Source organism: Somniosus microcephalus, chromosome 9, assembly GCF_052327205.1.
Source record: "Somniosus microcephalus isolate GS21.2 chromosome 9, FLI_Smic_1.0, whole genome shotgun sequence".
In the NCBI taxonomy this organism is placed as follows: Eukaryota; Metazoa; Chordata; class Chondrichthyes; order Squaliformes; family Somniosidae; genus Somniosus; species Somniosus microcephalus.
The window spans coordinates 142,911,286-142,933,414 of NC_140995.1; the positions used below are offsets into that span (position 1 = coordinate 142,911,286).

The 22,129-nt window shown below is 44.0% G+C and overlaps 1 protein-coding gene across 2 annotated transcripts in view; it reads right to left on the reverse strand.

Moving 5' to 3' along the window:
* Positions 1-15,877: 15,877 nt before the first annotated feature.
* Positions 15,878-22,129, reverse strand: part of lama4 (laminin, alpha 4) — a 223,205-nt gene continuing 216,953 nt past the window's right edge. The window contains exons 40-41 of one of the 2 annotated variants that reach the window (XM_085997349.1): positions 19,110-19,299; positions 15,878-18,878 (exon numbers count right to left, since the gene is read on the reverse strand). In XM_085997349.1, the coding sequence (XP_085853475.1) occupies positions 19,154-19,299 (146 nt within the window). In that variant the 3' untranslated portion in view covers positions 15,878-18,878; positions 19,110-19,153. Of the gene's footprint in view, positions 19,300-22,129 lie in introns of both variants that reach the window. The other variant, XM_085997347.1, reaches the window with a different exon arrangement.

Here is a 22,129-nt window from a genome sequence, read left to right on the forward strand (position 1 = left end):
GGGGGTGCTAATCAAGTGGGCTGCTTTGTCCTGGATGGTGTCGAGCTTCTTGTGTTGTTGGAGCTGCACTCATCCAGGCAACTGGAGAGTATTCCATCACACTCCTTACTTGTGCCTTGTAGATGGTGGAAAGGCTTTGGGGAGTCAGGAGGTGAGACACTCGCCACAGATTACCCAGCCTCTGACCTGCTCTTGTTGCCACAGTATTTATGTGGCTGGCCCACTTAAGTTTCTAGTCAATGGTGACCCCACCCCCCCGCCCAGGATATTGATGGTGGGGGATTTGGCAATAGTAATGCCGTTAAATGTCAAAGGGCAGTGGTTAGACGCACGTTTGTTGGAGATAGTCATTGCCTGGCACTTGTGTGGCGCAAATGTTACCTGCCACTTATCAGCCCAAGCCTGAATGTTGTCCAGGTCTTGCATGTGGGCATGGACTGCTTCACTCTCTGAGGAGTTGCAAATGGCACTGAACACTGTGCAGTCATCAGCGAACATCCCCATTTCTGACCTTATGATGGAGGTAAGGTCATTGATGAAGAACCTGAAGATGGTTGGGCCTAGGACACTGCCCTGAGGAACTCCTGCAGTGATGTCCTGGGGCTGTGATGATTGACCTCCATCCACTACAACCATCTTCCTTTGTGCTAGGTATGACTCCCGCCAGTGGAGAGTTTTCCCCCTGATTTCCATTGCTTTCAGTTTTACTAGGGCTCCTTGATGCCACACTTGGTCAAATGCTGCCTTGATGTCAAGGGCAGTCACTCTCCCCTCACCTCTGGAATTCAGCTCTTTTGTCCATGTTTGGACCAAAGATGTATAGAGGTCTGGAGCCAAGTGGTCCTGGCGGAACCCAAACTGGGCATCAGTGAACAGGTTATTGGTGAGTAAGTGCTGCTTGATAGCACTGTCGACGACACCTTCCATCACTTTGCTGATGATTGATAGTAGTCTGAGGGGGCAGTAATTGGCCGGATTGGATTTGTCCTGCTTTTTGTGGACAGGACATACTTGGGCAGTTTTCCACATTGTCGGATAGATGCCAGTGTTATAACTACTGGAACAGCTTGGCTAGAGGCATGGATAGTTCTGGAGCGCAAGTCTTCAGCACGATAGCCCGGATGTTGTCGGGGCCCACAGCCTTTGCTGTATCCAGTGCGCTCAGCTGTTTCTTGATATCACGTGGAGTGAATCAAATTGGCTGAAGACTGGCTTCTGTGGTGGTGGGGACCTCAGAAGGAGGCTGATACAGATCATCCACTTGGCACTTCAGGCTGAAGATGGTTGCAAATGCTTCAGCTTTATCTTTTTTACTTATGTGCTGGGCTCCACCATCATTGAAGATGGGGATATTCATGGAGCCTCCTCCTCCCGTTAGTTGTTTAATGGTCCACCACCATTCACGACTGGATGTGGCAGGACTGCAGAGCTTTGATCTGATCTGTTGATTGTGGGATCGCTTAGCTCTGTTTATAGCATGCTGCTTCTGCTTTTTAGCATGCATGTAGTCCTGTGTTGCAGCTTCCCCAGGTTGGCACTGCATTTTTAGGTAAGCCTGGTGCTGCACCTGGCATGCTCCTCTACACTCCTTATTGAACCAGGGTTGGTCCCCTGGCTTGATAGTAATGGTAGAGTGAGGGATATGCCAGGCCATGAGGTTACAGATTGTGGTGGAATACAATTCTGCTGCTGCTGATGGCCCACAGCGCCTCATGAATGCCCAGTTTTGAGCTGCTAGATCTGTTCTGAATCTATCCCATTTAGCACAGTGGTAGTGCCACACAACACGATGGAGGGTATCCTCAGTGCAAAGACGGGACTTCGTCTCCACAATGACTGTGCGGTGATCACTGCTACCAATGCTGTCATGGACAGAAGCATCTGCGACAGGTAGATTGATGAGGACTAGGTCAAGTAGGTTTTTCCCTCATGTTGGTTCTCTCACCACCTGCCGCAGGACCAATCTGGCAGTTATGTCCTTCAGGACTCGGCCAGCTCGGTCAGTAGTGGTGCTACTGAGCCACTCTTGGCGATGGACATTGAAGTCCCCAACCCAGAGTACATTCTGTGCACTTGCTATTCTCAGTGCTTCTTCCAAGTGGTATTCAACATCGAGGAGTACTGATTCACCAGCTGAGGGAGGGCGGTAGGTGACCTGAAGCCATGGGGTCCGGAGTCAATGTTGAGGACTCCCAGGGCCACTGTGCCGCCACCCCTGATGGGTCTGTCCTGCCGGTGGGACAAAACATATCCAGGGATGGTGATGAAGGAGTTTGGGACATTGGCTGAAAGGTATGATTCTGTGAGTATGACTGTCAGGCTGTTTCTTGACTAGTCTATGGGACAGCTCTCCCAATTTTGGCACAAGTCCCCAGTTGTTGGTGAAGAGGACTTTGCAGGGTTGACTGGACTAGTTGTGCCATTGTCGTGTCTGTAGCTGGTGCCAAGGTTGTGTCCGGGTAGTCCGTCCTTTTTTTAAATTCTTGTTTTTCACAACTGAGTGGCTTGCTTGGCCATTTCAGAGGGCAGTTAAGAGTCAACCACATTACTGAGAGTCTGTAGTCACATATAGGCCAGACCAGGTAATAATGGCAGATTTCCTTCCCTAAAGGAGATTAGTGAACCAGATGTATTTTTATGACAATCCGATAGTTTCATGGTCACCATTACTGAGACTAGCTTTTTTTTCCAGATTTATCTAATTAACTGATATTAAATTCCCCAGCTGCCGTAGTGGGATTTGACCTCGCGTCTACCGGATCATTAGTCCAGGCCTCAGGATTACTAGTCGGGTAACATAATCACTATGATACCGTTCCCATGAACATTTTATTTAAAGGAACCTTTGCTGAATAAATCTGTTCCATTACTGCCCCAATTTCTAAATGTGATGAGTAAATGCGTTCCAAACTATTGGATTATATGTAAAAGCTTCCTGCAGTACTGTAAAAATAGCTCGGCCTCCAAGGGGCTCAGGTGATGCTTACAAACAGCTCAATCTTCAGTTTTGTGGTTGGTCTGATCAGATTGTAGAGTTCTAATTACTCCCAAAAACCTTATGTACCTTTTTGGGTTTTTTAAGCTTCCATATTTATTCTTTTTGTATGTGTATAAATTGTATTTAATCATTGACAGTATATGCTTTTTCTTTTAGAATTTCCTATTTTCTGAATTGTCATGCTATCCTGAGCCAATCTCTAGAGTTACCAGATAAAAGATAAGGGCCTAGAAATTCAGTTTGGGCCCGCCAGCTCGCTTGCGCCCAGAAGTTACCGCTGCACGCAGAGCCACTTGCGCCCGCCGGAAATTCAGTTTCAGCGCCCCAAGTCGAAGCCGGCCGCTATTCAAGGGTGTGGCCGCCCCCGCTTGGGGCGCTGAAACTGAATTTCGGCGCGCTAGGTGCCGCAGCGCCACCCGCTGCGGAGCGGCAGGCTGCGGTACTGCAGGCCTTCCTCCCTCTCTTAAGGGGGAGGTGCCTGCAACAGTGAGATCGCCGCTCGCTAGTGCCGGCAAATGAGCCCGGCACCACGGAGAAGTGCCGGGCTCCCGGAAAACAGCCGGCAATGCCGCAGGGGGGTGGTGGAGGAGGCCGGGGAAGGAGGTGCGGGCAGGCGGCCACCGAAAAAGCGGCCGGCCGCACCTCCGCCTTAACTCGCCCCATTAAGGCTGCAGGACGGCCCCGTTTTCAGATCGCTGTTTGCGGCCGCTGCGGAAGAGGCGGCCGCAACTAAATATGGCAGTCGGGCCGGTAGCGGGGCACTGCGCACACCGATGACGTCATCGGTGGCGGCGCAGCGCTACTGGCTAACGCCGCCATTACCGCAGTGCTGAATATCGGCGCAATCTCAGCAAGTGGCGCAAAAGCCCTCTTTGGGTGAAAACTGGGCGCAAAGCCTACTGAATTTCTAGCCCAAGATTTTTTAAAACCTGTCTGAAATATGGATAGTAAAACTCCTTCTGTTGCTTCTGTCTGCATCACCCAGAGTGGTTACCAGAATAAGTTAACTAACAGTTACTGATATTGGAAGATCTCCCATGCCATTGTTTATAGACTTTTGCGGTGTCTAGAGCACAGTTCTGATGTTTAGCTGCTAATATTGCCTAGCACTTTAATGCCAGTGTTTTTAATATGCAAGCATATCTAGCTGGTTGTAAACTGCTGAGGTTATTCACAATGCAAATCATAGAATGATATAGCACAGAAGGAGGCCATTTGGCCCATTGTCCCTTTGCTGGCTCTTTGGTGGAGCTATCCAATTAGTCCCACTCCCCTGCTCTTTCCCCAGAGCACTGCAAATTTTTTTCATTCAAGTATTTATCCAATTCCCTTTTTGAAAGTTACTATTGAATCTGCTTCCACCATCCTTTCAGGCAATGCATTCCAGATCACAACTCGCTGTGTAAAAAAAAAAGTTTCCTTATGTCGCCTCTGGTTCTTTTGGCAATCACCTTAAATCTGTGACCTCTGGTTACTGGCCCTTTTGCCACTGGGAACAGTTTCTCCTTATTTATCAAAACCATTCATGATTTTGAGCACCTCTATCAAAATCTCTTCTTCTCTGTTCTAAGGAGAACAACCCCAGCTTCTCAAGTCTCTCCACATAACCAAAGTCCCTCATCCCGGTAACATTCTAGTAAATCTCTTCTGCACCCTCTTTAAGGCCTTGACATCCTCCCTAAAGTGTGGTGCCCAGAAATTAATACAACGCTCCAGCTGAGGCCTAACCAATGTTTTATAACTTCCTTGCTTTTGTACTCTATGCCTCTATTTATAAAGCCAAGAATCCCATATGCTTTTTTAACAACCTTCTCAACTTGTCCTGCCACCTTCAAAGATTTGCATACATACACCCCCAGATCTCTCTGTTCCTGCACCCTCTTTAAAATGGTACCATTTAATTTATATTGCCACTCCTCATTCTTCCTACCAAAATGTATCACTTCACACTTGTGTTAAATTTTATCTGCCATGTGTTTGCCCACTTCACCAGTCTATGTCCTCCTGAAGTCTGTTATTATCCTCTTTGTTGTTTACATCATTTCCAAGTTTCATGTCATCTGCAAACTTTGAAATTATGCCCTGTATACACAAGTTCAGGTCATTAATACACTGTATATCAAAAAGAGTAGTGGTCCTATTGCCCACCCCTGGGGGAACACTTCCCTCCAGTCTAAAAAACAACCGTTCACCACTACTCTCTGCTTTCTGTCACTTAGCCAATTTTGTATCCACGCTGCCACTGTCCCTTTAATCCCATAGGCTTTAATTTTGCTAACAAGTCTATTATGTAGTACTTTATCCAACACCTTTTGAAAGTCCATATGCACAACATCAACCGGCCTACCTTCATCAACCCTCTCCATTACTTGTAAGTTTCTGAAATGTTAGTTTCAGGCTGAAGGTAATATGATTAGCTTTTTATTAATATGGTTTTGTGACCTCTGGAGTGTGATGGACATATGCTACATACAACACTTTTATTTGTGTGTTTATAAAGAATATTCTTTATTGTGGATGAACGGTTAAACCAGAATTCCATTAGCCTGTTCAGGTGTGTATAAAAGATCTCATGGCATTATTTGGAGAGGGGAGGCGGGATGGCAGGGCATTCTCCTAGTTTCTAGACAACATTTAACCAATCCCACCAAAACCTAGTCATTTAGCTCGTTTTTTGAGTGTGGAACCTTCCTGTAAGCAACTTGGCTGCTACATTTGCTAACTAAACGGCAGCCACTACACTTTAAAAGTAATTCATTATCTGTGAAGTGGTTTGGGATGTCCCGGGTACGGGAGCCAAGCTATATAAATTGAAGTTATCTCCCCAATCATTATCTTGTGTGCAGAACAGATCGATACCAGTTTCCTGACTGAATATGCACTGGTGTTTCTCATGAGCAGCGAGTCGGTTTTCTAGCCAATGGTGCACCGATAATTCTGGTCTGCGCTGTGGCAGTTTTCTGGCCAGATCATAGACCAGCGCTTCTCATCCACCTTCTGCCGTTCTGCTGATTGTGGGTGTGAACTGGTGTTTGAGATCAGCGGCCTGGCAGTTGGCTGAATATGTACACTAGCGTTTCTGGTGATCTGCGTTGTTCCCGGCTGAAGGGCAGCTGCCCGGACAGCCTGTTACTGGCGCTAACGCATCAACAGAGCGTCTTTGTGACATTTGGCGCCGCGGCTGTGCTCCCGGCGCCGACGCAAAAACGGAGACATTTCAACTAAAGACTGATTACTGTAACTAGGAGCATCGGCGTGGCTGTTCATTATTAGACCCCGCACAACATTGACGGAGAGGAGACACTTATGGTAATAGAACCTATAGCGACCCAGAATATTGGAGCAGCTCTTCAGCAATAAAATGAAGCAAAGGGCAGCAGTAACAGGAGGAACTGATACTGGGCGATTCGTAGTGTATTTAACAGGCACTGTTAACTGAGGGCTATAAAGTATTGACAGTTCGTTTTATTCCTATTTTGTCTATGGGAGGACTTTTATAATAATAATTGAGTTTGGAAGGAGGGCTGCTAACTATTTAACAAAAAGCAAAAAACAAACTTCGGGTGCTGGAAATCTGAAACAAACGCTGCAAATGCTAGAAGCTCTCAGTGGATCAGGCAGCGTCTGTGGGGATAACAGGTGATTTTTTTTTCTGCGCATGGTGTGAGTTTTCCCTCCGCCTTCCCTTAGTTTTGTTCTCTGTTCAACGCTGCGCACCTGGAATGACCTCCAGTTGTGATGAAGGGGCGACAGCTGAGACATTGACCCTTCTGTTCAGGAGCAGCCTGACCTGCTGAATGTTTGCAGCGTTTCCTGATTTTCCCGCTAACTGTTGGACTGGCCGCCTCATTGTTTGTGTGTTTATTTATGAAGTGAGCACTATTTGCAGTAGGGGCTGTTTTGGGTGTGGACGTGGTGAAGTTGGTGTCCATTCAATAACTTAATGCTCTGCTCCTTTTCCTCCACCCGCCAGCTCGTAAGTTAACATTATGATGGGTGAGTTGGCTGCTGTGCAGTCCCGGAGGTTTCTGGAGGCGGGGGACTGTTTGATGTCGGGGGAGCGGCAGGGTGAAGCGGGAGCCGTGCAGCAGCGCCTGGGCTCCACCTCAGACTGGGAAGCATGCGCTGAGATATTCCCATCGCCCGGTCACGGACGGTAAGTTATTCCACATCACCGCAGATTTCACTGCAGCCTCCTCTCGCTGGGTGATGCTGCCCCTCAGGGTCTCCGGCTGGTAGCTGCAGTGTGCAGACGTTTACAATGAATCCAGTGCCCAGAACAGGGCTTTGGAGCTCCTCGCCCAGTAGTTGCATTTAAAATGTTCTTCGAGAGTGCAGGCACCTTCTAAACATCACATTGATTGCAAGTGGGGTGGGGATGTTTTATACTCAGTTTGACACAGCACTGGATTTACCCTCCATATGGCGTCAGATTAACACGGTGTGAAACTATTCCGCCAAGAAGTCTCTCACCGTTTCTGTATGGAGTTAGGTCAGGTGTTATCGGCCCAGATTTTGCCGATGTTTGCCCAGATTTTCCATTCCCCATGACAGCGTGCGCGAAATCCCGGAACTTGCAATCGACAGATCCACCACGCGGAACCAAAAATCACTCGCTGGTGCGGGGATGGGCTATTTGCCCAAAGACAGCCCAGCAAATGCCCACAAAACCCTTACGCCTGGTAAAAGCAGGCTTCGGGCCTGCTTTCACCAGCGTAAGGGTTAATAGAAATGTTAAATTAAAAATTTGAAAATGAAAATAAATCATACACAACATTTAAAATTAGTTTATGTAAATTTTGGCCTGGATTAAAATATTTTTTCAAAAAAATTAATTTTTATTGTACATGCTTCATTAAAGAGACTTTTAATTAAATATGAAAATGGGAACATTTTATTTTTATTCCAGTTGTGTAAATTATTTAATTATTTGGGGTCATCATATGCTTATGGGGATTCCGTTCGTAAATGGAATCCCCGTAAGCTTATGAGGAATCCTCCCTTGTGATGGGAGGACCTGACCCACGTGAGCCCAGGAACGCTTCCAAACCGCCTATGTCCCTGGGATCTGTGGGCCTTTACGCAGGCATATGCCTGCAGGCCCAGGGACCGAAGTCTTCGAAGCCCGGGAGCCAGCAGGTAGGTGCGGATTCTATTATCTGGTCAGAGGTGTACTCCAAAGGTACGTCTCCGATTGCAGATTCCAGCCCAAAATAACTGCGTGTGAATGATGCTCACCATTATGAATGCGCAAATCAAACAGCAATTTGTGACGTGGAAGAGATACCCCATGAATTACGAATCATCACAAGTAGCTGGCCAATTTGCACCGTTCCCATTAGCTTTGCGAAAACGCCATCTTGCCCTTAGCCTTCCCATAATTTTCATGAAGTTGCTGCATTTACACATTAATTGCCCATTAAATTCACCACAAAAAGTTAAGTCTAGTAATTAACAGCATACATACCCATTTAATGAGGTGATAGTTGTTAATAACTACCAATCAACCTCTCTTGACCAGAAAGTGAACAATTATGATGTGGAGTCTCATTCCTTCAGGTAGCAAATTGTTTTAGATTTTAAAAATGTCAAATTTTAAATTAAATTTTTTTTCTTTTCCTTTCTGTCTCTCATTCTCTCAATACAATCTTTCTTCCCATCTCGTTATTTCTCTTTCTGTATCTGATTTGACATCGAATTCACCCACTCTGATTCACCCTCCTTCTCAATCATTCCTCTGATTATTTCTCAATCCTTTAATCTCATTGGTTAAGGAGATACACTGCTTGACCCATTGAACACCAAGGTCCCAGATGCCCTGCTGCCCTCGCTACGCTGTTATCAGCTCACACTTCCAGCAACTTTGTGGGCAAAGTTTTTTTAAAACCTAGTCTTGTTCATGCATGTTTAACAGGGCATGCCAAAATGCCCCACCCCAGCAAAATCTGGGCCATATAGTTGGGACAGAGTTTTTACTTTGCCCTTGGTTTGTGACTTACCTAACTTGAGAGTGCATGATGCTACTATTGAGTGCAAAAGGTAGAAAAAAAATCCTGTGCCTGAACAGATAATGTGTACAACCCTATCTCTTCCCCCCGCCAACCCACTACACACAAATTTAATAATAGGTGGTACTGATTGTACGATCTGGGACATTTGCTTGTAGGAGTTGACATAATGAAAGAGCTGAATTAATATCAATAGATATACAGTCACTCCAGGGTTTTTCAATATTTTTCCTGGTGTTCAGCTTAATCTTTCCTCTAAGCCAGTATCAGCAGTCATTTCATCAGCATTTACTGTTTGAACATTTTTTTAATCAATAGAAAGCCAGATAGAAACAGAAGAACGTTAAACTTCATGAAGACGTAAGTTTAAAAACAAGGATATGCTATTCAGCTTCGCCCATCATATAGGTCTGTGCTTAGATTCCACACAACTTTCTTTTCCCTCATGCTTTGGCACCAAGTCTTTATCCCATTACATCCTTTCAATTTCAGCTACGTCCATGCTCGCTGTGCGAGGTGACAATTTATTTCATTATTTCATCTTTCGGATGAGACGTTAAACTGAGGCCCTGTCTTCCCTCTCAGGTGGACATAAAATATCCCATGGCATTATTCGAAGAAGAGTAGGTGGGTTCACCCGGTGTCCTGGCCAATATTTATCCCTCAACCAACATCACTAAGATAGATTATCTGGTCATGTATTTCATTGCTGTTTGTGGGACCTTGCTGCGTGCAAATTGGCTGCTGTGATTCCCTATATTACAACAGTGACAACACTTCAAAACAACTTAATTAGTTGGAAAGCACTATGCAACATCCTGAGGTTGTGAAAGACACTCTTTAAATGCAAGTCCTTTCCTATAAGTTGAACTTATTGATATCTGCCCTTCATATAAGTAAAAAAAATCATGGAATATGCCTTTCACCATTTAGGTCTGGAAGTTGATTTTACATCTAGATTGCACCATCTGTAAAACTATTCAATTTTTACACAGACTTCTCTCATCCCCCATTTTAGTTTCCTAATGTATCTTCCTTTCTCTCTGAAACCAGAGCTCACAAAAATCTAGTAAATATGTTTATTTATCTATTGTTCCAGCTGATCCTACGGATTAAGTCCAACATTATGACTGCTATCATTCTACTGCCACTGGTGTCCAAATATTCCTCCATCTTGGATGCACTGGTAGAAATGGGGGAAGAAGCCATACTTCATTGGATACCTCTGTTTCAACCTGCTGTGTCAACAGGCAGTCTTAAACTGGCATTATAAATGTACTCCATTTTTTGAAAGATCTTCACCTTTTTTCCACTTAATTTCCATGTAATTAAAATGAATCATAATTAGCATTCCCTCTCTTTCCATGAAGTTCTGTGTGGAGTCTCTTTGGGGTGAAGCATCAAAATTATGCATCTGGCAATGGGAGCTTGAAACCAAGTCAACCCTTTATGGGTAGACTCAGTAATTAGATCCCTAAACCAGTCAGGTCTGCAGTATTCCAGGGCACTGTTAACAACTGATCAGACAGCCTGACTCTCGAATGGAATCTTGAGTGGTAGACCTGTCAGTAGGAGTGTGGATTTTTCTCTGTCACCTCCAGATAACCCTGTAAGCTAATATCCCAGTTGATTGGTGGTCCCAGCTAGACAAGCAGCAGGAAGCAGCTATAGTAATTGTATGGTTTTAGCTGCATAAACTGCAGTAGCTCTGCTCACACTTTGGGGTCCCTAAGTCTGGCCTCTGCCAACATGCACCTAAGCTCTTTGGAGTTGGTAATGTTGGATGTATTCCTATGGGAAGAGAGAATGTTCACTTCATATTGGGTAAATAGAAACCCTACAGGTGGTTGTAGATTTCTCGGTACAGGAAACTCTCGTTTAAACGGCACCTAAATATCCGGAATTCTCTATTAACCGGCAAAATTCTCACTCTGAAAACAACACCTCAATAACCGGAAATGTTGCCGAGTCCGAGTCTCCCGCGGTGGCCGAGTTAGTCAGTGGGGGTAGTTCTCTAAACTGCCACTACTCGGCTTCTCGGCGCTGTCGGAAGTCATTAAAGAGTTATGGATTACCCTCAACTGGCAATACTGTACTTAATCAAACATCTTCCACCATCCCTTTAACACAACATTCTGTAGGTGAGTACCCAATTACTGTATACTGCACATTTCTTGATTTTTTAAATTTTTGTTTGTTAAAAATAGTCTTGGTAGATAACCCTCTCCATCATCTGGAATTTTTAATCAACTGGCACCTTCCCGGTCCCGTCGGTGCCGGATACCAAAGAGTTTCCTGTAGCTTGATTTGGAGCCACTTAAACATGGTGATCGGTTTCCACACATACTAGACACACGCTGACCAAAACAAAAACCCTTGATAAGTGTTTTCTTCAGTGCTTCTATCAATTCCTTTGTTTTCTTTGGAGGTCCATTATTTTTTTTCCTTTGGTATTACAAATATCCACTCAAGTTTACTTATTTCTTACCCATATTTAGATTAAGTAGCTTAACTATCAGATTTAATTAATAACCTTATCCTGTCCTTAACTGTATCCTTCTTTCCTTTTATGTTAGTATAAAATGTGAAATCTTTGGAACTTTTTTCAAAAAGTCTTTCCTATAGTAAACAAAGCAATTTGAAAAACTCAAAACCCTGAAATATATCAATGTTAAGTCATAATTTTTGTAACCAATTTTAAGTGCTGGTGATGATGATAATCTGTAAAATGGATGGAGCAAGGGGAAAATAATCCTGGCATTACCATTTTGGTTCCCCCTAGTGATATGTGAAATTTCATTATAAGGTTAACTGTTGGGACAAGTTTTGCACCATTTTATGTTTTATGACAATAGAAGTGTGTATTAACTACAATGATTGTATTATACAGGCAACTTAGAAGATGCAATGGAAGTCACTGCCTGACAATTACTAATGTGCCTATTGATGTCTATGTAACCATGGGAAGACCTTCAAACTTACAATGTGGACAGGCTTCCTAATAGTTCATCGCACCAGCACCTGTGATTCAGTCTCAGCAGATGAAATCTTGAAGTTGGTGCCAGACGTCGAGGCTCTTCATTTCTTTGTTGCGTTCTGAAAAGGTGTTTCATAACTGGTGATTCTCATTTGAGGTTGCTAGTCTATTTGTGTCAGTAAAACGTCTGATGACAAATTAACTTCAGATTCCTATTATTTCTGCAATTATTAGATGATTCAGTGACATTTTCAAGCTCAGGGCACTGATAGACTCTAAATTACACATTGTGACCCCAAAATTCTGGGAGCCCTGCTCTGACAATGGAGGTATGGTGGAGGGCTAACTTGGCCACCTATGGTCATGGACACAGACCCCCATCCCAAATTGCAGGGATGGGTTCATTAATTCCCTCTGGGATCAATTAATTAAGTTTGTTTGCAAAAATTTTGGGGGCCTTAGTAAGGCCTTCAATGGAACTCTTGCCAACTATCAGCTGCCAAGAGATTTGTTGCAGGTACCAGTGGTGTAATTGGCAGGTAGCCTGGTAAATCCATCAGACACGCCCTTATGATGGGAGGTGGGCAAAAGAACCACCCACTCTCCCTCGATAGGAATTTTGTGTGCTTTGTGTCAAGATTGTGATGAGAGCAGATGACTTGCTTTCAATGTTGCTCTATCTTCTTCTTAGGCAGTCCCTTGGAACCGAGGATGACTTACTTCCACATTAAAAATGAGTTCTCAGGTGACTGGTGAGTCCAATGCGGGACCTACAGTCTCTGTCACAGGTGGGGCAGACGGTGGTTGATGGGGTGGGTGGGTTGGGTGCTTGGGTTGATGTGCGCTGCTTGCACTTGGCTTCCGATTGCTCCCGGCGAAGACTCGAGCTGTTCAGTGCCTTCCCGGATGCTTCTCCTCCACTTTGTGCGGGCTTGGGCCAGGGATTCCCAGGTGTCATTGGGGATGTTGCACTTTTTCAAGGAGGCTTTGAGAGTGTCCTCTGCCCACCTGGGGCTCCCTTGCCATATCGGAGTTCCGAGTAGTGCGCTTGTGTTGGTAGTCTCGTATCGGACATGTGGACAATGTGACCCGTCCATCAGAGCTGATCGAGCGTGGTCAACGTTTCGATGCTGGGGATGTTGGCCTGAGCGAGAACACGGACGTTGGTGCGCCTATCCTGCTCAGTACCTAATCTCTAGGATGTTTATGCGTGTGCCCAGACAAACAGTTTATTTGCTTAATGACTCCTTGTGGAACTTATGTTAATCCAACTGGAATCAAGCCCACCATGTAGGAAAATGAAATCAAAATCCCAAATCTTGCTCCTATAATCATACCATTGTGCAGTACTTTGGTACACTATGATGCTCTTAGCACAATTGAATTTTACATCCTAATCTACGAACCAGTGTTCTCTCATTTTCTTTTATTAATTTGTTCTGTTAGCAGAATGCATTAGATGGTTAGCAGAGTACATTAGTGGTACCTCTATTGAACTACATCATTTGGAGAAAAATGATTGTGTAGAAATGCATCATCAGAAAAAATTACTAATATTTTTTAATTGATGGCCTGGAGCAGGTGTGATCTCAAGTATTTATTTTGCCATTGAATTTTCTGCCAATTATATTAATATCGATGCTGCTGCATTCTTTTTAAAAATACTGAATTATTTGGCAAAAAGGCTACATGTTGAATTGCTGTGATTGAAACTTGTGTTGATTCCTTGATTGGAGGCTCCCATTGCGGAGCACCGCTCGCAGGAACTGCCAGTTGGGATATTGCAGGCCCGTAGTCCCTGATATTTTTTGTCCATTCAAATTAAGAGAGAGACTGTTGGGGGCTGTGGGTTATGATTTCCTGACTGAAGTTCCCTGTGAGTGCTGCTCCACGCTGATCACGCCGATTTGAGGAATTAGCCCTCCTGTTTAAAACCTAGTATGCACTACCTAAGTAAGAGGTGTTTACCATAATGGACATTGTGAACTCTGAATTCTTTTCGCAGTTTTGAGTTTCATATTTCCCATCGTAGCCCAGCTGTAAAAATTATATCCTTTTTGCACGTTAATACAGTTCTACAAGGGTTGAAATCAACCACCTAGGGGCTGAAATTCTGCTCCTGACAAAACGGTAGTGCTTGCGTATTTTTCCCTGGGTATTCTACTGTCCCCTTATTTAAATGCAGCTGATGTGCTACCAGCGTGATTTGCATCACTCACAGAGTGCAATGGTTGGGATTTGCTGAGCGGAAGCAGAAATATTCTGATGTACCATTTAAAGTAACACCTGCACTTCCTTTTGGCAGCAATGTTTGAAATTGGACATTTTCAGCCGAGCTTTGTGCTGAGATGTGAGGCAGGAGCCACTAATGTCCAGAGGGTCGGCAAGACAGCCTATATCAGATGGTGGGGTCCAGCAGTAAAGCTGAAACTAAACAAAAGGGGAACATATAAACATCAAATGCAAAGGAACAAGCAATGGTGCAGTGCTAAGAAACCAAAACAGCAACCAAAAAATGACTAATTTCATAGATCGTTCAGTCAGGACTGTTTTAATATTACTTTTAGTTCTTATGCACCTAATAGGAGTGTGCTTGGCTCCGACTATTATTGGAACACTGCACTGGCCTGGCGCCAAGGCTGCAATGTATCAAAATTCCCGGACCAGCAAAGACACACCTACAACCGCCGTACCCCTCCCACCCCAATTAAATGCTGGCAACTGCCTGAGGCTGAACCAGACTGTTTGCAACCTTAGTGCTGTATTTGACCCCTTGATGAGCTTCCGATCACATCTGCACTATCACTCAGACTGATTACTTCCACCTCTGTAACATCACCCGACTCCGCCGCTGCCTCAGCTCATCTGCTGCTGAAACCCTCATCCATGCATTTGTTACTTCTAGACCCGACTATTCCAACGTACTCCTGGCCGACCTCCCATCTTCCACCCTCCATAACCTGAGCTCATCCAAAACTCTGCTGCCCGTATCCTAACTCGCACCAAATTCCGTTAAACCATCACCCTTGCGCTCGCTGACCTACATTGACTCCCGGTTGAGCAACGCTCGATTTCAATATTCCCTAATCCTTACCCTAAACCTCGTTTTCAAATCCCTCCCTGGCTTCACCCCTTCCTATCTCTGTAAACTCCTCCAGCCCTACAAACCTCCAAGAGCACTTCTCCAATTCTGGTCTCTTGCGTATCCCTGATTTTAATCGCTCTCCCATTGGTGGCCGTGCGTTCAGCTGTCAAAGTCCTAAGCTCTGGAATTCCCTCCCTAAATCTCTCTGCCTCTCCTTTCCTCCTTTAAGACTCTCCTTAAAACCTAACTCTTTGACCATCTGCCCTAATATCTCCTTCTGTGGCTCGGGGTCAAATTTTGTTTGATAACGCTCCTGTGAAGTGCCTTGGGATGTTTTACTATGTTAAAGGCACTATATAAATCACAGTTGTTGTAGCAATGAGGCTTGTACCATGGTGTAATGCAATGTTCCTGTGACACAGTGTGTGCTCATCAGAAAACCCAGGGCAAGTGCAATGATTTCCACTCCCTGTGCACCCAGTGGGCACCTGTGCCACTGGCACATGGGAGTGGAATTTTATCCTTTAGTGCCCAACATCCAGCACATCTTGTGCAAGATTTTCAGCTCTCCAGTATTGGACAGATTACATGCTGTCTTCTAAAATATATTTACTTTATCTTTGAAAACCCTGTCAGATTAACATCCAATAGATCTTACACATAAACAAGTCTCAAAATCATCACACTTTACCAGAGAAATAGTCATTATGTGTAGATAGATGTATTACTAATTCAGACATAATTGAAATTCTATTTGAATAACAGAAGTTTGTTGCACAGTTTTTACAAATCAAAGGTTCACAATAAGATACTTGCAAATCAAGTTCTGCAATTTATTAGATCAAATGTTGTAAATAACTACATTGAGACAACATTTCAAAGCTTAACTGTAGATGTATGTATGTATGTATATTTACCAAGTGCCCAAAAACAATTTTCATGAAGCACAGAGGAAAGCTGGCTGGATATTGATGTGTAAGTCTTAACATTTACACACACAAGATCATGGAGGGAGGGGAAGTAATGCTCAGTAGATGGGATGCCTCTACAACAGTGAGGTATGATTGATTGTTTATTCTAGAGAATCCTGTTGCTGTATTCTGAGATTGGTGTCATCACCAGGTCTTGAAGTATATAGATGTTCATTCTCCTCACATTTGGGTCTCTATGGCAGTTCTCAGCATCACATTCCCTTCTTCAGATAGGATCTGTATATCAGACTTCCCATAGTAGCAGGATTAGTCTCTGGTATGTCTCATTCTGACAGTTACCTTCCCAATGAACCTGTTTGTTATTGACAGGCTCCCTTTAATTACATGGCAGTGGAAAAGGCAAAACTCATGCACTGAACGTAAAGACATTCTCACAACAAAGTTGTGTTTTGAATTCAGACTGCCTACACTTGAACCTAGTGTACTACTACTTAAGCTACTGGACTACAATATTAACAGTGCCAATGTTGAGACAAATTGATGAGCTGGGAGTGTGAAAGCTATTGTTTGTTAGATTTATTAATTCCTTGTTTTAGTATTTGTTTTTTTCATTGTACCCTAAAAGCACAAAATCAATCAGTAACTAAGGTGATGAACTGCTGTGGTTTGATGATTTGACCAATACAATACTTAATCCCATATCCATCACTATATATGGTTATATACTGAATGGATATCATCCATGAGTTTATAATATTATGCGGCACATCCAGAATTAGGCAAATATCCACAGCACACAACCATTAGCACTTGTCATTAGTACAGCTATTGAAGAGCCAACCAATGGATTTGCAGCTGTCTTTTAAAATAAATTCCCTATGTTGAATTGTACAGTATACTAGATGTAAGTATTGATATTTTTATTCAAATAAAGATATTGCTATACTAAAAGAAGCCTGTGACAATTCATTTTGTATAGGAGACTATATCAAACATTTCATTAAAACATGGTCAGACTGTGCAATCTATCTTATTTAATCAGCGAGAAAGATGTGCAAGTGTTGACTGCCTCTCATCACAGCTGTCTGTCATCACTGCTGTCAGTATAGTAAAGGACAGACACCTGAAATTTCCGCGGGGATTCTTCTGATCTCCAGCTGTAACTTCGGTGGAAACTGGAGAAATGGCATAAACAGACATGAATGCTGTTTCCATGGGATTTCCGCTGAAGCTACAGTGGGAAATCAGGAGAATCGGCAAAAATTCTACCCTAGTTACATGGGTGACTATGCTCAGTGTATGTGCATTTCCAGCAGGGACAGGTATGGTGGAAAAATTAGATGTAAACGGAAATAGTGAGGTTAATATAATTTTGGAAGCTTGAATATCAACATTTTCCCAATTTCAAATCTATGTTTTTGAAAGCCCATAACTGATAAAAGTGCATTTTAATCTCAAATACACCACTGGAAAATGATAAAATTGTGACAGTGCCATACTACATCTCTCCCACTGGAGGTCCCTGCAGCACCCATTAACTGGTGGCAGAAATGAAGTAATGAAGACAGTGGGTAAATTATGCTCGACACTCCTCCAATCCTAATATCAAAAATCACAAGTGAATGCCAACTGTGACAAAATAAAGATTTTCTTTGTCTTTATTTTATACAATTATTGCATAGAATACTAATGGGCAGATGTTCACATAGCATTTAGGTTCCAAATACCTGTTAATTCTGTGACTGTTTACAATTCAATTTGCAACTAGAACAAGCCGCTGTATCCTAATTTCCAGATCAATCAATCTGGCCTGCTCCTGTAAAACAACTCATTGTCAACATTCATTTTTGAATTTGGTGAGGAAAGAGTTTACATTTTCATTCTAGTTACTTCAAAACTCTATTTTGTAGAATCACAGAACTTTATAGGAAACTCAAATTTTATTCAGCCCTCTACACCTGTGCCAATTCTCAAAGATACTTAGTCCCATTTCCATCTGGGCCCTAGAGAAAGGGGCTTTGTTTTAGGTACAAACGGAATTGCAAAAGGACAAGACATGAAGAGGTATTTGCAATTCGGATGTCATGTGAACATCTACTCATTAGGTTTAAATGCTATAATTCCTAATGTGTCTTTGATTATGGATGACTTCTGAGGTCTTCAGACTGGATAAGCACTGGGAAATTTGCCCATAATTCGGGTACAAGATATAAATTCAATAGATGAACTGAAATTTACATTGCGCATATATAACATCACATTTGGAAGGTCCTTAAATCAGATTTCCATCCAGAAATCTTGTCATTTTGTATGGCTCTGCAGGAAATACATTCTGAAAAAAATATTTTAATCCCTTATGGTGTGATTCTAATTTAATTAGGCCCAAAAGTCTGAGGTCCACCGCTGGAAGTGGGATGGGGTGGGATTCGTGCTACTTGTGGCCAAGGATGTAGACACTGCAAATCACCAGCTCGGGTCATTTAGATAGCCAGAGCGAGTGGTCCTCGCCTGTAAATCATGCAACAGAGGCCCCCTGTTGGCTGGGAAAACGGAGCAGCACCATGTTACTCCGATGGCAGAGTGTGAGGTATTGTCGAGCCAAAGAGAAGTGTTTTTAATTTTATTTTCCCAAAGAGAAATGTAGGCATTAATGTTAATCTAACTGATCCCCTCTGATCAGTGACAGACCTGATTAATTTGAGCCACTGCTGCTCTTACATGTGCATATAGCAAAATTGTATCATCATCATCATCACTGGCATTAACTTAAAAATCGAGTGGTTAGCAAATCATCAACTTTGAAATCCCATGTTCAGTATCTGGAACTAGCATTTTGACCCTTTGATGACCCAGATTTGCATTCTTAGCACTTTCAAACCTGAAGAGACAAACAGAAAATATGACTTTCTTGATTCTAATTATAATTAACTTGTTGGAAGAAAACATGATGCAAAATAAGTACAATACATGGACATACTGAAAAACAATGGGATGAAGGAAGTGACTAAACCAATTAATGGCCCACAAATTAATCAATTGAGATAAATTACTGCACTCCCCGCAACCCCCCTCCTCCCAGTGTGAAAATGTGATATTGCCTCATCTTTACTTCAGGTTGTGAAGTATGAATTGCAGAAGCCGTGTTTGCAAGCACTAGACTGCTGGGCATGAGTTGATGCTGACTCCTCCACTGACCAGCGCAGCTTTGGTGAAAACGACAGGAGTTTCATTGATGTTGAAGTTTTTCATGCAACCAGTGAATGATTGGCGCATGCTCAGTCTTGGGCTGAGTAGTGACTCTAAGAAAACAAAACAGAAAATTATTCTTCAAGTTGTTCTAGTGCTAGTTAATAATTACAAGATAGTTTTCAAACTGACTGAAACACTGTGACAAAAATGCCAATTCAAATTCCCCTAGCTCCCCCTACCATCACCACAAGGACTGCAGCAGTGGAAAGTGGCCCATCACCATCTTCTCAGGGAAACTAGGGATGGGCAATAAATGCATTCCTCCTGACCTTGCCTACATCCCGTGAACAAATAAATAAAAAGTCCTTCTCAAGAATCTTTTCACAAGATCACAACGTAAGTACTGATGAGGATGGCTATTTGGCCCATCCCAGCTCGCTCATTCAGAAAGAATCTAGCCCCCACTACAGCATTCAGTTGTTTCTTTAATGAGTGCCAGGTATTTGCCTCCAATACTCTACCTGGAGGTCTATTTCATGTGTTGGTTATTCTTTGCATAAAAAAAACTTAACAACAGTCCTAATATAGTTTTTTTTTGTCAGTTTGAACTCATGCTTCACCCCCACTCTATTGTCAGAGTTTAATTTGTAGTAGTTATGTATTTACCTTTTCTATACCATTTGCTATCTCATATACCTCTATGAGTACATATCTCAATCACCTCCTTTCAAGTGGAAAAGCTCAAGTTTTCCATGATTTAATATTGCCTTTAATTACTTTGTTAGAAAGGGGTATTAAGAGTTATGGGCCTAGAAATTCACTTGCGTTTGCGCCCAATTAGGGGCGAAAGAGTGGGTTGCGCCGGAAGTAGCGTCGCGCCCGAAATTAGGTGGGCCCTAACATCGGCGTTAGCCGGTAGCGCTGCGCCGGCACCGATGACATCGGTGTGCGCAGTGCCCCGGTACCGCCCGAAACCACGCCGATCCCCATCTTCAGTAGCGGCCGCCTCATCCGTGGCGGCCGCTAACAACATCGGGAGACCGGGTCCTTACAGCAGCCTTTAAGGTGGAGGTGCGGCCGGCCGCTTTTTCGGCGGCCGCCTGCCCGCACCTCCTTCCCCAGCCTCCTCCACCCCCCCCCCCCCCCGCGGCATTGCCGGCTGGTTTCCGTGGAGCCCGGCACTTCTCCGTTGTGCCGGGCTCTTTTGCCGGCACTTGCAATCGGGGCTCCAGCCGTTGCAGGCACCTCCCCCTTAAGAGAAGGGGGAGGCCTGCAGTACAGCAGCCTGCCGCACCGCATCGGGTGGCGCAGCGGGACCGGCAGCGCTGAAATTCACTTTCAGCGCCCCAAGCGGGGCGGCCAAACCCTGGAACAGCGCCCGGTTCCGCTTTGGGGCGCTGAAAGTGAATATGGGGCGGGCACAACTGGCTCCGCGGCGGGCGCAAAATTTACGGCGCAAACGAGCTGGCGGGGCTATACCCAATTTCTAGGCCATGGAATCAAGGTGGGTAGAGTTAAGATACAGATCAGCCATGATCTAATTGAATGGCGGAACGGGCTCGAGGGGCTGAATGGCCTACTTCTATTCCTATGTTCTTACTGAATTGCAGAAAAAGAACTGCATTCGGCAATTTGTGTGATTATACAGTCATAGGACAGGTACAGAGTTCAATTCAGTACAGCTCGACTGCCTTCCTCCCTTTGCCCCCAACTCAATCGAACTAGCTTGATTTAGCACGTCTGGGTTTTGTAAACATTGAGTAGGACAATGTAAATTTACCGAGCTTGACAAAAGCAAAATTGCAACTTTAAAAAAAATCTGCTCCACTGCAATTGGGACTTGCGTCCAATATTAGAGTTTTTGCACTTAGTCAACATTTCTCTCGCAGCTATTTGTGATTTACTTCTCCATACACAGGAACAAAATTTATAATGGCTTAGGTTAATGGAAGATCTTCCTCTTAAACCAGAATTTTAATGAATCCAAGTTGCATTCACACTCATCCTTTTAAAAGGTACCAAATACTTTGAATCAATTAGGGATCACTTTTCCCGCCTCGCCTCTCTGCCTGCGCACTAGACAGCAGAAGCACATCTGAAGTGTACCTGTCCAGGCCCAGAAGCACCGGTATTTCCTATCCTGGCTGCGAGCACCCCTGGCAAGGCCAAGCAATGGCAAAAGGGGGAGGAAATTTGAATGCAGCTGCACACTTCTGGACAGCACAGCCAGAAGACCACAGGGCCTGAAGATCTGCTTCGTAAATCAACACAAATATAAAACTTACCTTGTTGATTCCTCCTCAACTTGCTGCAAAGCCCCCTCAGATCAGGAGTCTGATGGATATTACCAGTGTAAAGCCAACAGCAGATTTTTGGGCCTCACTGCATCTGAATGTTTCATGGCCGCAACTCTAGGATAAAGAGCCTGGAGGCTGGGAATGTACCCTCTCACCTCATTTAAATCACAGTGAAGTGTTTGCACCTACTGCAGGTGAAGGACCAGCTCTGCCTCCTCAGGGAAGCCCTACAAATCCCAAGATAATCTAAAGAGGCATCATCAGCACCTGCCCACTTTTTTCTGATCTTTGCTCCTTGGGAATGGGGGAAAAGGTCAGGAAAAATCGGTCCCTATAATCCCCTGGGGATCCGTTCCATATTAACATCTTTGAAAGTGAACTAGATTGAGAACAGGGATTAAGTTACAGAGATGTTAATTGTGTTGTGTATGTACCTTTAAGAGAGAACTGACTTTATACTGTAGTACCGGCAGTGACCACACCGGTATATAAAGCCATAGCAGGCTTCTGTACTTTCAGTTTTAAGCTTACCCTCTGTTCAGTAAATACCTGTTATTATTGTTCTCCTGCAGTCCGTGTATTATTGATACGCGGACACTACACTGGCGACGAGCAGGTTCGAACTCACCTGCAGTACTGCATC